This window comes from Labrus mixtus, chromosome 11, assembly GCF_963584025.1.
Source record: "Labrus mixtus chromosome 11, fLabMix1.1, whole genome shotgun sequence".
Classification (NCBI taxonomy): Eukaryota; Metazoa; Chordata; class Actinopteri; order Labriformes; family Labridae; genus Labrus; species Labrus mixtus.
Genome location: NC_083622.1, coordinates 9020773 through 9033485, shown reverse-complemented (window position 1 = coordinate 9033485; position 12713 = coordinate 9020773). Strand labels below are relative to the sequence as shown.

At 43.7% G+C, this 12713-nt stretch overlaps 1 protein-coding gene across 2 annotated transcripts; it reads left to right on the top strand.

Moving 5' to 3' along the window:
• The first annotated feature begins 814 nt into the window (after positions 1-814).
• mios (missing oocyte, meiosis regulator, homolog (Drosophila)) lies at positions 815-12024 on the top strand. 2 transcript variants are annotated; one of them, XM_061049829.1, is made up of 12 exons: positions 815-1021; positions 1482-2347; positions 2430-2923; positions 3632-3726; positions 3847-4101; positions 6409-6578; positions 6822-6887; positions 6984-7142; positions 7747-7899; positions 8895-9111; positions 9340-9469; positions 10436-12024. In XM_061049829.1, the coding sequence occupies exons 2-12, from the start codon at positions 1529-1531 to the stop codon at positions 10524-10526; spliced, it is 2649 nt and encodes an 882-aa protein (XP_060905812.1). In that variant the 5' UTR covers positions 815-1021; positions 1482-1528; the 3' UTR covers positions 10527-12024. The 2 variants fall into 2 exon arrangements, with proteins under 2 accessions (XP_060905812.1, XP_060905813.1); XM_061049830.1 differs by having other exon boundaries at positions 822-1021; positions 8895-9099.
• The last annotated feature ends 689 nt before the right edge of the window (positions 12025-12713 follow it).

The window sequence follows — 12713 nt, the reverse complement described above, 5'->3', positions numbered from 1 at the left end:
TATAATTGTCATTTTACTTATATCTGACTACATCAAAAATGTTTATCATATAAGTGCCTGGTATCATTTTTTTCAGCACAACCTCACCTTTATGATTTGACCATTCATTAGTCACCTAGAGATACTGTATCAACACACAGGACTCAAACACACACAAAAAATAGAGAATTCGCTTTTTAAAAATTGATTTTGATGACTTTTTTATTCTAAAAAACACAGAGTGCTGGACGAACTGTTTTGAATTGATAAAAATGAACTTCAAATGTATAAAAATTGAAATATAAAAATAAAATTTGGAAAAGAATAAGAATTGATTCAAATTTTTACAAAAACAGTAGGCTTGTACATAGGCGTTTTTTTGTATTCTAGCTATGCCACTGCTCCAAAAAGTCCCTGCCACTACTCAAAACTGCTCCTGGGAACTGTTTTGAGCAGTGACAAAGCTAAAATAATGATAATAATTATCAAAATAATAAATGGAAAGGACATAAAGGACATTTGGTATTCAAATATTTACAAAAAAAAGCAGGTTTGTCCATAGGCGCTTTTTGTATTTTATCTACCAAACATATTTCAAACAACAAAAACATGAGAGAAAACAAACCCAAGTCTGTCTAACTTTGTCACACATGTCGGTTGATGAATAATAAAAAGCATGACAGCGTTTACAACAGGTGTTATGCAGAGAAACGCTTCCCGAGAATTGTAAGCACAATGCAGAAATGTGACCGAAACAATTTCTATTGCTGCCGTGTTTTGCATCCACCCTTAAAGTTAATCTGCAGAGACTTCAGAGTCAAACACTGCTCTGCAGCTCATATTTACGACGTAACTCTCGACCAAAAAACAGGAGAGTATTTCTGGACGCTACACCGGAACCCTTGCGTAGCCGATGTTCTTCCAGCACCTCGGACATATTTTGATGTAACACAAAACACACAGTCAGGGCTCGAAGTGTCAGTTGACGACATGTGTTTACCGAAACGTGATTCAGCTGCTCGATCAAACATCGTGTATGTTTGTAAGTAACCCAAACATCTTTTATATCGACAAGAGTTAACAAATGTTTACGGCTGCGAGTTAAACGCTCTCGCTTACAGCTCGCCCTTCACTCGTTAGCATTAGCTTAGCATGACAGCAAACTTACAAATTACGATTTAAATACCTTAACATTTGAACATTTGGGATATTTGCCTGTTTATTTTTACATTTAATGATGCATTATCTCCAAACACAATTTAGTTAACAAGCTAGTTATCATGAGTTAGTAATTAACACGTGAATGTTACATTCTCATGTTTATGACAAACCTGGATCACCTGTGAGTTTTGTAATATGAATGCTGACTCACTTCTATATGAACATGTTATTTTACTGTGTCTGTCAAAGCACTTGGTAAACATCTATTTTTAAAGGTGCTACATAAATAAAGTAATTTTTTGTGTTGTGCTAATTTAATTGCCAATGTGTCTAATTTCCAGGTTGTAGAAGTCAGATTCCCTGAGATCCTTTTAGCTGCTTCTCGACCATGAGTGGCTCCAAGCCAGACATCCTGTGGTCTCCGCACCACCCGGACCGATATGTCATCTGTGACTCTGAACTGGGCCTCTACCGTATTGGCCCTGTGGGCAGTGCCGAAACCAAGGCGGGCACTCTCCCTCTCTCTGAAGAAACTGCTGCCACTCTGCTCGCCATTAACTCTGACACCCCTTATATGAAATGTGTGGCCTGGTATCCGAAGCATGAGCCTGAGTGTTTGCTCGCCGTGGGCCAGGCGAACGGCAGAGTGGTGCTCACCAGCCTGGGTCAGAGCCACAACTCCACGTGTAAAGAGCTGGTGGGGAAAGAGTTTGTGCCCAAGCATGCCCGTCAATGCAACACGCTCGCCTGGAACCCAGTGGATAGTAACTTGCTGGCAGCGGGGCTGGACAAACACAGGGCAGACTTCTCTGTCCTAATATGGGACATCAGCAGTAAGTTTTCCCCGGAGGCCAGTGTCACCGCTGAGAAGATTCGTCTCTCGTCTGTGGATTTGGACTCTAGCTCAGTAGTGACTAAACCGCTGTATGAATTAGGCCAGAATGATGCTTGTCTATCCCTCTGCTGGCTGCTCCGGGACCCGAAGCTTCTGTTGGCTGGCATGCACAGGAACCTTGCAATATTTGACCTCAGAAACACCAGCCAGAAAACGTTTGTCAACACTAAGGCCATCCAGGGAGTGGCGGTTGACCCGCACTTCCATGACAGGGTGGCCTCTTTCTTTGAGGGCCAGGTGGCCATCTGGGACCTGAGGAAGTTTGAGAAGCCTGTGCTCACACTCACGGAGCAGCCAAAGCCACTCACTAAGGTACGTTGCTGTGTTTATTTAAGACGTGAACAAACAAAAAGTTGTCGGTAAATAACTTGATGTTCCCCCTTCCTCACTTTAGGTTGCTTGGTGTCCAACCCGTACCGGTCTGCTGGCCACTCTGACAAGAGACAGCAACATCATCCGCCTGTATGACATGCAACACACTCCTACGCCAATCGGCGACGAGACAGAGCCCACTATCATCGAGCGAAGCGTGCAGCCGTGTGAAAGCCAGATCGGCAGCTTCGCTTGGCACCCGTCGTCTCAGAACCGCATGGTGGTCGTGTCAGCGGCTAACCGGGTCATGACTGACTTCACGGTGTTTGAACGCATCTCGCTGGCCTGGAGCTCCACCACCGCGCTGATGTGGGCGTGCGGCAGACACCTCTATGACTGCGTGGAGGACGGGGCTGAAGGAGTGGACAGCGCGATCGAGAAGGACATCGCCACCAGGATGAGGCAGAGGGCACAGTCCAGGTACGGACATGATACTGTCCAGGTGTGGAGGAACCACCTGCTGGCGGGAGGAAACGACCCTCAGCTCAAGTCTTTGTGGTTTGACTTGTTTTATATCCTTTTGATGATTAAGTTAAACTGTCTTCATATTTAAGTTGGCACAACAGTCATTGTGACGTTACTGTGATGATCGCCTCTGGTTTTGAGGATTCAAGGCTGGATTGGTCATTTTCAAAAACTAGCATGATTTTGAAAGTAGCATTCCCTCAGTGCTCCGTCTGCATCCACCCCCTCCCCTCTGTGCACCCTTAAAAACCACGCCCCCTCACTAACATGCACGAGCGCCGTTGGTCCAGAAGCGGACCTCAGCTCATGCTTTGAGTGTGGGCTAGAGCACGCAAGAGGTAGAGAACGAGCAGGGAGACAGGAAGGCGTCTGATTGGTTCATCAGATTGGTACCTTGAGGCAGACATTGGTTGAAGTTTTTTCAGGCTTACAAACTGCTACAGGTGACGGATTTTCTTCATTCCTTTTTCAGAGCACATGAGTTATTAATTTCTGTCAGGACCTAAAGACGATTTGAACCAAAATCTTAAAAAATGTATCTGGAGGAAAGTAACAACCCTGCCTTTAATGGTAAACAGAAATCCTGGATTCAGTAACGGCATAACTGTTTTCAAACTGCCGTCATGTTTGAAGTTGAGCAATGTGATCATATCTGTAGTAACTGTCGTTCCTTTGCACCTCGATCTGCCTCGCCTACTGCTTTCATAGTGTTGTTTGAACATGAACATCAGTTACCTTTCCTATACGAGTATCACATATGAAGCAGTGTGCAGAGGATCTGGAGCTGAAACTGCCGGGGAATAAACAGTCGGTGGTTTACTCCGGTATCAAGAACATTGTAAAGAGCAGCTCAGGTAGGTCGCTGACACGCTCATAGTCTAGGTCTAAATCAGACGCTAGATAAATCATCTGTGTACTCATAAGACCACAAACCCTGACTGAATGACCTTTGTGTGTCTTCCTGGTTCCCTCAGGCACAACGGAGAGCCGTAAGTGCTGGAGCGGCTCAGACCGCCAGACGGACGTGCCGCGATTCCTCAGCGAGGAGCGCTTCCTCGCCCTGCGGCTCTGCGGCTGGATCGGCCGGGGTCCCGACATCGACGTCGAGATATTCCTGCGGTCTCTGGAGCAGGAGCGAGAGTGGGAGCGGGCGGCCGCTGTGGCTCTGTTCAACCTGGACATCCGCCGCGCCATCCAGATCCTCAACAAGGGAGCCACTGCTGAGAAGGGTGAGTGCTGCAGCTCTGAGAAGGTGATGAGAGAGGCATTCATTGATTTCATTCTTTCTATTTATTTCAACACTATATAAATAACACAACATATATGTTCATCTGTTCTATCAATCTTCAGGGAGCTCTTATGAGAATATAAAAACTTATTAAAATATTCAGTTTGCTGAAATAAAATGTTAAATTATCGCAAGAAACAACCTGGATACATGATAGATAGATTGATGGATACTTTATTAATCCTTTGCAGGATATTACAGTTATAAAACACCGGACAAAAAACATTTAGGCAACTATAAACAAGACATGAAAAATACAGAGCTTTCAAACTTGCAGTAAACTCCTGAAAAACTCAGTGAATATCTCAAGGAGGAGCTGAAAGTGTGAACGCAAGCAGCCGCATTTTTCACTCTGACTTCACCCGGAGTTTCTCCTGCCAGACCCCTAGTATTTATTCCGCTGCAAGTCTGAGTGAGCTGATGTGAGAACGCGGCATGATATTCTACGGAGAATTCACCTCAAGCCAATAGGAGAGGGGAGTGACGTTTATATACTGTGACTGAGTGTCTGCATGAGACTGCAAGACAGCAAACAAAATGCACGCAATTAAAGAGCTGCATTTTATTTTCTGTTCTCCAGTGTGTTCTTCTCGGCACTTTTCGAGGCTTGATCCAAAGGCAACTGGACTTGGTTGTGAATTAACCACGACCTGGATGACTGAGAACTTACACAGACATCTTGTTTCACATTTTGGGAAGGATACCCTTCAACTGGTGTGAGAGTATGAAAGGACAGACAAGAAGTTAGCTGACTACAAGAACCATTGAAAATCAGTTTTAAAACAGACTAAAATAGAAAGACATGTACAACTCATAAATAAAAGACATCTAATTAACATGTTGAATGCGCAAACTTTTGCTAATATTTCAAGTCTTATAACAACGATGTCTATAAATTGTCTTCCTATCAACACATTGATAAGCGACTACACACTGCTGCTCTTGTGTGTTTGATCTTTTTTGGCTTTAAATGGTTCAACATTGAGTAGAAACAGAACAAATTTCAAATTATTGAACGATCAAAATCTTCTTAACTGCCTTATTTCTATCTCACTGAGAGTATATCACTGTGTCATCCTGATGAACATTAAGAGCCTGTTTTTGCCCCGGATCCTTTCACCAAATGTATTTAACATCTCCAGGAATTCCAAACATGTAACAGCAGGAGAGCCTTGTTTTGCACAAAACACTCGTCTTGTTTCAGCTGCAGAGCTTTTTTCACACTGAGCTTTAATGAAAACTGTTGTTTACACATGTCTTGACAAAGAAAAATTCCACCAATGTAGGTCAAACACTTTTCTGCTGTTTGCTCTAATGAGTGTTTCCTGAGCATGACTGAAGGGGTGAGTCAGTAGATAAGGTGTGTCAACAGAGCATTCTCCACAGTTACAGGGTTTCCTCTCAAACTCTGTCACCATCACTCTGGCCTTAGACAACCTTTTATAGACACATTTTTAAACAGTGAATAAGTCATGCACTAGGGCTGTCACAAAGCATCGATACAATACGAGCAAGATTCAAACCGTATTCACTTTGGGTGTTTCACGATTCGATTCAGAATGGATTTTTGATTCAAAACGATTCTGTATTCATGGATTCAAAGTCTATTTATGAATTATAAGTACATACTTCAGGATCTACTCCACTCATCTGTGAGACTGGCTGAATTTCTTGCTGCTCCATTTGGCATTCTACTGAGTTAAAGAGCTAGCTTTTAGAAGGGAGTGACTGATTAGCCTGAAAAAAAGTTATGAATCGATTTTAAATCTTAGAAGTGAAGAATCTTGTTTTTTTACATTAATATATATATTTTTTTCCCCACCTATAGTATTCACACCTTGTTCGATACCACAGCAAAAAATACAAGTCACAGGCACCTAATATTGGGGGATTTCTTGATCTGTTCAATGTGCTTGTTGACATCCTGACAGTAGAGAGAGGAGAGACGGCCCAACAACCAGAGCCAGTCTATAGCCTCTTTTCAGACTGATTTTTCTGCAAAACATTGCGCAACTGAGCTCAGTGGTCATCATGTCTTCGCACATTCATATTGATTCTGCAGCGGTGTAATATTGTTGTCCTAGTCTGTGAATTCACACACAGCTGGAGCTTCACATAAACACACATTCAGACATGCACACACACTTCCTCACTGGCTCCTCTGATCCTGTCTGGCCTCTGTGTGTTGCATTTACAGTAAAGACTCTACAGATAGTGAATAAACCTGCTCGTCTCACTTCTCTCACAGGTGACCTGAACCTGAATGTAGTCGCCATGGCTCTGTCCGGCTACACGGACGAGAAGTCGTCTCTGTGGAGGGAGATGTGCAGCTCGCTCAGGCTGCAGCTGAAGAACCCCTACCTGTGTGTCATGTTTGCCTTTCTCACCAGTGAGCCTGGAGCCTACGATGGCGTGCTGGTACTGGATCTCTCACTAGCGTGAAATGTTATGACTCTGTTGCAAACACAAGGACAGAAAGTAGAAAGAAAATAAAGTCTATATAAATTGGCACTCTTTCCTGGCTGTCTCAGCTTTCAGATTTGATTCCTTTTTTTCTGCATATTTGTGTCACAGGGCAGGCTTTAAGCTTCAAGGAACTCATTGCAAAAGTGTTTATCTTTGAGATGACAGGAGAAGATAAAGCTCTTTGTCTTGTTTCAGAATGAAAGCAGTGTTGCCGTGCGGGACCGGGTTGCCTTTGCTTGTATGTTTCTCAGTGACGCCCAGGTAACGACACAAAGCCGATCTTTCAGCAGCAGCATTATGTGCTGATGATGAGCCCATTCTGACGCTACGCATGCCTCTGGTTTGATTTGGCTGCAGCTGCCTCGTTACATCGACAAACTGACCAATGAGATGAAGGAGGCGGGAAACCTGGAGGGAATCCTGCTGACGGGGTTGACTAAAGATGGCGTAGACCTTATGGAGAGCTATGTGGACCGCACAGGGGACGTCCAGACCGCCAGCTTCTGCATGTTGAAGGTACACAAACAGAGACAAACTGTGCACACTTTAGGCTTTTTACTTTCTGCGGAAACAATCACAGGAAGGATGACTGAAAGGTAGCGGCTCGTATTCACACTAAAGTTTTCATTTTTGTAGTTTGCAGCACGTTTAAATGTTTAAGAATCTACTGCTGACAAACGTTTAAATTTAACAAAACACATGTACGTATAATGATCGCCCCAAGCAGAACAACTTATAGCACCAACTATGCAAAAATTGAATAATATTTCTTTATTTCGGTGTCATAAGGGTCTAACCTAGAACTTCCACCAGATATGTGAGCATTGCATGTCCGCTCCATTCTGTTACGGCTCTGTGCACCCTCGTCCATCAACACTAACAGGCCTCGTCGGAGTCGTTTGATCTCATGTTCTTGTTTCTATAAAGACACCCTAAATCAAATCCAGTTGTTGAACAGGTCTGTAACTTTTTAACACGCTGTTGAACAACTCTCTTGGTTTGCATGATTTATTTTCCTGTCCTAACCTGCTCCTGAATAGAAATCTGCATCTGCCTGTGCAGAAATGTGATGCAATCACGCGAGACGAGGCTAAGAAAAAACTTCCTTTTTTTTTTAAAGGGCTCTCCAGGTGATGTGTTGAAAGATCCTCGTGTCCAATGCTGGATCGAGAACTACCGCAACCTGTTGGATGCGTGGAGATTCTGGCACAAACGTGCCGAGTTCGACATCCACAGAGGAAAGCTGGACGCCAGCTCCAAACCACTGGCTCAGGTAAGGGACCAAGGAGGACATTTTGATGATTATAGTCCTGATAAATATATTTTTTTAACCTTTAATAATGAAGAAAAGTCTCATTGAGATTAAGAATCTCTTTGAAGCGAGTGTCCTGGTCAAGTCAGTCCGCAGCACATTTAAAGGCAGGGTTGGCAATTTTCGAAAACTAGCATGATTTCGAAAGTAGCATTCAAACACTCACAAGGAAGCCAAGATTGTCACTCGACTGGAAAGTAACTGAGCATGTACAAGCATCACCGCTCGACACTGATGCTTGTTGTAATCCATTTAGTGCTCTCTGCTGGGGAAAGAGAACTGCTAGTTTAATACAATGAAACTCAAATAAAAATCTATTTGACTAGAGAAAGAATCTAGTGATATCGGCGCATATCTGCGATAAAATTAGCCGATACCGGTAGTCACTGGATACGCTAATATCGGCGGATATTATCGGCTGGACAATTAATCGATTGGGCTCCAGTTGTTTGTTTTTACATTTTTTGGTCAACCTTCTCTCCAGCTCTTGTCAGAACTGGGTCCATTTTGTTGTTATTTTTTGCAGTCTGTAGGTATCGTGTCATAACTTGCCTCCAAGTTTAAGCAAAGGTCACTGAGTTTTCCTTGCTACAAGCTGCTTATACTGTTTTTTTTACAGCGAAGGTGTTTTTGTGCAAACCAACATGAATGTAAGCCAAGCTCATAACACTCACAAAAACCTTGTAAAACCTGTGCAGTTAGTGATCTGTTCACCTCTTACATTGGTGAGAATTGTCCCACATAATGTTTTTGGTGATGAATAAACTTTTAATGTGAGCTAAACTCATGAATGTATTCCCAGTTTAACATGTTTGGATTATTGCTGTATTATCTATTTCTTATCTCCCCCTCACAAAGTGAAAATTAGACAGCTGCTGACCGCCTGCTCGTTCGTTTCTACCTTCACGTTCACCCGTCCTTATCTACCGACCTTTGTGTTTGCTCTTGTGTGACAGGTGTTTGTGAGCTGCAACTTCTGTGGGAAGTCCATCTCCTACAGTTGCTCGGCGATGCCCCACCAGGGCCGCGGCTTCAGCCAGTACGGTGTCAGTGGCTCGCCCACCAAGTCCAAAGTCACCAGTTGCCCCGGCTGCAGGAAGCCCCTGCCTCGCTGTGCCCTCTGCCTCATGAACATGGGCACACCTGTTTCCAACTGCCCAGGTGAACTGTCGAGTATGTAGGCAGACGTTTAGCCGATCTTTACTGTAACAGGCAGGAATCTGGAAGCAGTTTAAGCATCTGTAATACTTAACCCTAATGGCAGGACTTTGATCATCATTTAAAGGCAGTTGCACTGAGTCGTTCAGGTTCCTTTTATCTGTGATGTCCCTCATACAAACCTGGACACATACTTTAATTATTTTGACAGTTTATGTTCATCTGGTTAATCTCCTCTTACAGGAACGGGGAAGTCGGATGAGAAGATGGACCTGACAAGGGAGAACAAACTTGCTCAGTTCAACAACTGGTTCACCTGGTGTCACAACTGTCGACACGGAGGCCACGCGGGTCACATGCTCAGCTGGTTCAGGTGGGACACTCAAGAAAAGCTGCAAATGTGTCGATATTTTTGTGTTGAGAGATTCTAAATGGGACATATTATGAAGAATCCACTTGTACGGTGTTTTTGAACATATATCTGGGTAACCTGAGTGTCTACTGACCCACAAAATATGAAATAAACCCATCCAGTCCTTTTGTTTGTGGTCTGCATAAGTCTTACAACACAGAGAAAAATGCTCCGTTTCAAATGTGCTCTTCTTGTGATGTCACAGTGGGATTCTGGTAAAAAAAAATCCCCTCCCCTCCCCTGATATCTCCACCCATGGACTCCACCCCCAGCCTAGAACAAAACTTTTGCGCAGGTCTGCCATTTTTATTCTCGCTACAGAGGAGTGATGTCTACGGGGAAAACTCAGGGGGGGGGGGGTCATTGTATTTAATGAGACACACACACCAAAATGGAGCGTTCTGAGAGAGCTGGTTCATACAGGGTCACAAACCTCCTCTGGTGCTTGATTCATGTTATATTTTGACCAAAGCACAGCACAGATGTTTCATTTAGACCACAGGGGACTGTTTGAAAAGCTGGAAAAGGGGGATAGTATGTCCTCTTTAACTAAGCTGTAGTCTCACTCACTTTTAGAAAATTTTGGTTGATTTTGGTCACATTTGAGTCTTTGCGTTTTGGTCTTTGTCAAGATTAAGTCAGTGGAACATTTTATTTTAGTCTCATATTACTCACTGTTTTCTGTCAAAACGTGTGTACCTTTTTTTCATTTGGATTGAGAAATATGTTCAAAATAAGGATGTTTGAAAGCACTGGAGTTCACTGATGAGACATGTTTCTGGTTTGATATGAATTTCTTTTGGTTATAATTTAAATGGACCAAATGTATCAAGTCCTAAAGTAAATCTTGTGACGAGGATGTAAAAGTGTTTTATCCACTTTGTATGTATCCTCTTACTTACTTACTGTCTGTGTGTCTTGTTACAGAGACCACACAGAGTGCCCAGTGTCGGCCTGTACGTGTAAATGCATGCAGCTGGACACCACAGGGAACCTGGTGCCTTCAGACAGCAGCTAAACAGAAGACGCCTGTCGGAAACTGAAGCCAAACACCAGCATGAAGCCAATCAGCACAGGTTCACTGCTGCACCCGCTACACCGACAACTGGCCAAGGGACGAAGGGGTGCCAGCAGCGTCTTCCTCTGGAGCGGCTGCTTGAATAGAATGACATACTGTTAAGTTATAGCCTAGTGAATGTAATGTTTGTAACAGAGCCCTATATGAAGAAGGGAGGCAGTGTGTGTTACTGATCTCACTAACTGAATCAATGACAGAAAGGGAGCAAATGCAAACTCACTGCTCTGCTAATAAGAATCCTACTCAGGAGAAACACAAGAGGCTCTGCTGTAATCAGCCTCTTCCAATCTAACCTGAATCAGGCTTATGGTTTAATCGTTATATATTAAAGAAGAAGAATCAAATGTTCAGTCACACATCAGGTTGTAAAGATGTGATCACAGGTGCCAATATGTCTGTTTTTCATAGATTGTGTTTTAACATTTAACGTCTTGTGTTTGTCTTACGAAAGAGTCTTCACATACCTCATGAAAGCGTGGATGTTCGGGAGGTGAAGCACGGTCTCTCCGGGTGACGGAGCGGAGTGTAGCGCACAATAACAACACTCTCTTGCTCTCTTCATGTTCCTCTGTGCCTATCTACATCTGGCATTGTGCAGGGTGAGGGTGGTTTAGGGGGTGAGGAGGATGAGGGATTGAAGAAGGTAGGGGTGTGGGGTGAGGAGGTGGTGGAGAAGGAGGGAGGGAGGGCGGGTGGGTGGGTGGGTGGTGCGTGCGTCTGTCTGTATTCACCAGCCCACTCCGGGCCTGTGGTCCATGAAAGAAGCTCGCCAGAAAACAGCAGCTGCTCGGCACTCTGACAAGACCCTCCAGATTGTTCCCCTCATAAAGAACCTCAGCTGCCGGAACACTATTGACTCAAAGAGAGGGCGAGAGAACAGACAGCCTGAGCCCTCTCACCTCCCTCCCCTCCTTTCCTGCACCCACTGACACACACACACACAGACGTGCCCTCTCTTTCTTTCTCTTTCTCTCTGGTGCCCAAATTGCACCCCGAAACTATGCATACCACACATCAATCCAAGGATGGGCGCCGTCTGTGGGGGGACGGTCGTGTGTAAGCCGCATTGTTAATGGGTTTTCTCTCTTTCTCTGCCACCCTCCCTGCTCTGTCACCAACCTAGGGAGGCATTGTAAGTGAGAGGCAGCTTGCACCAGAGCTGGCTAAATCACTTAGTCATGGAGTAGGGAGGGGGAGGTGAGGAGGAGGAGGAGGAGAAGAAGAGGGGGGGTACAGGAGCTACTGTATGCCGCTTTCACCAGGATCCCGGTGTGGGAGGTTTTACAGGCCTGCTTGCCCTTTTGTGAACTATTTTGAAGTGGAGCTGACAAATTGGCGAGCCGTGTAGCGTCCCAAAAAACAGGGAGGCTGGAATTTCATCCTTTCACTGTTTCTTGTTGTGTTTGCCTTTTAAATAAATTCCGGCTGACAAATTGGAGCGCTGCTGAATGGGCTTTTTTCCATACGTTTACATGGTTTGTTTTTTTTACATTATCATGTTTCATAGACGCAGATGGCGTGGGTTTTCAGTCATGTGCATTCTTTATCTTTGCTTAAGAGCATTGAGTCATACAATATTCTCCCATTGGAAATTACAGGACATCATTACAGGCAGAGAGGAAAAAATGACAGATGTTGTGCTTCAGAATCACTCACACAGTCAATAGATCTTATTTTGCTCTCAAGTAAAAATGTATTCGTACCAAAATGTTAATGAGTAGTTTTTCTGGAGCTTTTTATTTCAACTCAGTCTCCTTCAGCAGATTATAAATTGCCCACTTAATGTGGAATTATTTATGTCCAAAATTATGGTCCATGTTGTCTAAAAACTTTGACTAAATTTTGCTCCTGCCCTTTTAGAATAGCCAAATTAGTGACTAAACAGGAAGAGAGTACTTGACATACACTGCATAACAGAGATACAGAAACACAAACATATAACAATAATGGCCACTTGGGTATGAAAAAATATTTATCAACAGATACTGCGCTGTCTATATTTATAGGTTTTTACAGTAAGATGTGTACACAGTACTGTACAGGAATACATTTAAATAATGTAAGTCATTCACTCTACAAGGTCCATTAGTAGGGCTGGAAACTGAAACTTTAAATGTACATTTCGAG

What these genes read in the sequence shown, in the direction of transcription:
- mios (XM_061049829.1), top strand. Translation starts at nt 1,529, where the DNA reads ATGAGTGGCTCCAAGCCAGACATCCTGTGGTCTCCGCACCACCCGGAC. An exon ending in TGGTTTGACTTGTTTTATAT is followed by an intron (nt 2,924 to 3,631) that starts CCTTTTGATGAT and finishes AGTATCACATAT; the next exon opens with GAAGCAGTGTGCAGAGGATC. An exon ending in GGGAGCCACTGCTGAGAAGG is followed by an intron (nt 4,102 to 6,408) that starts GTGAGTGCTGCA and finishes CTTCTCTCACAG; the next exon opens with GTGACCTGAACCTGAATGTA.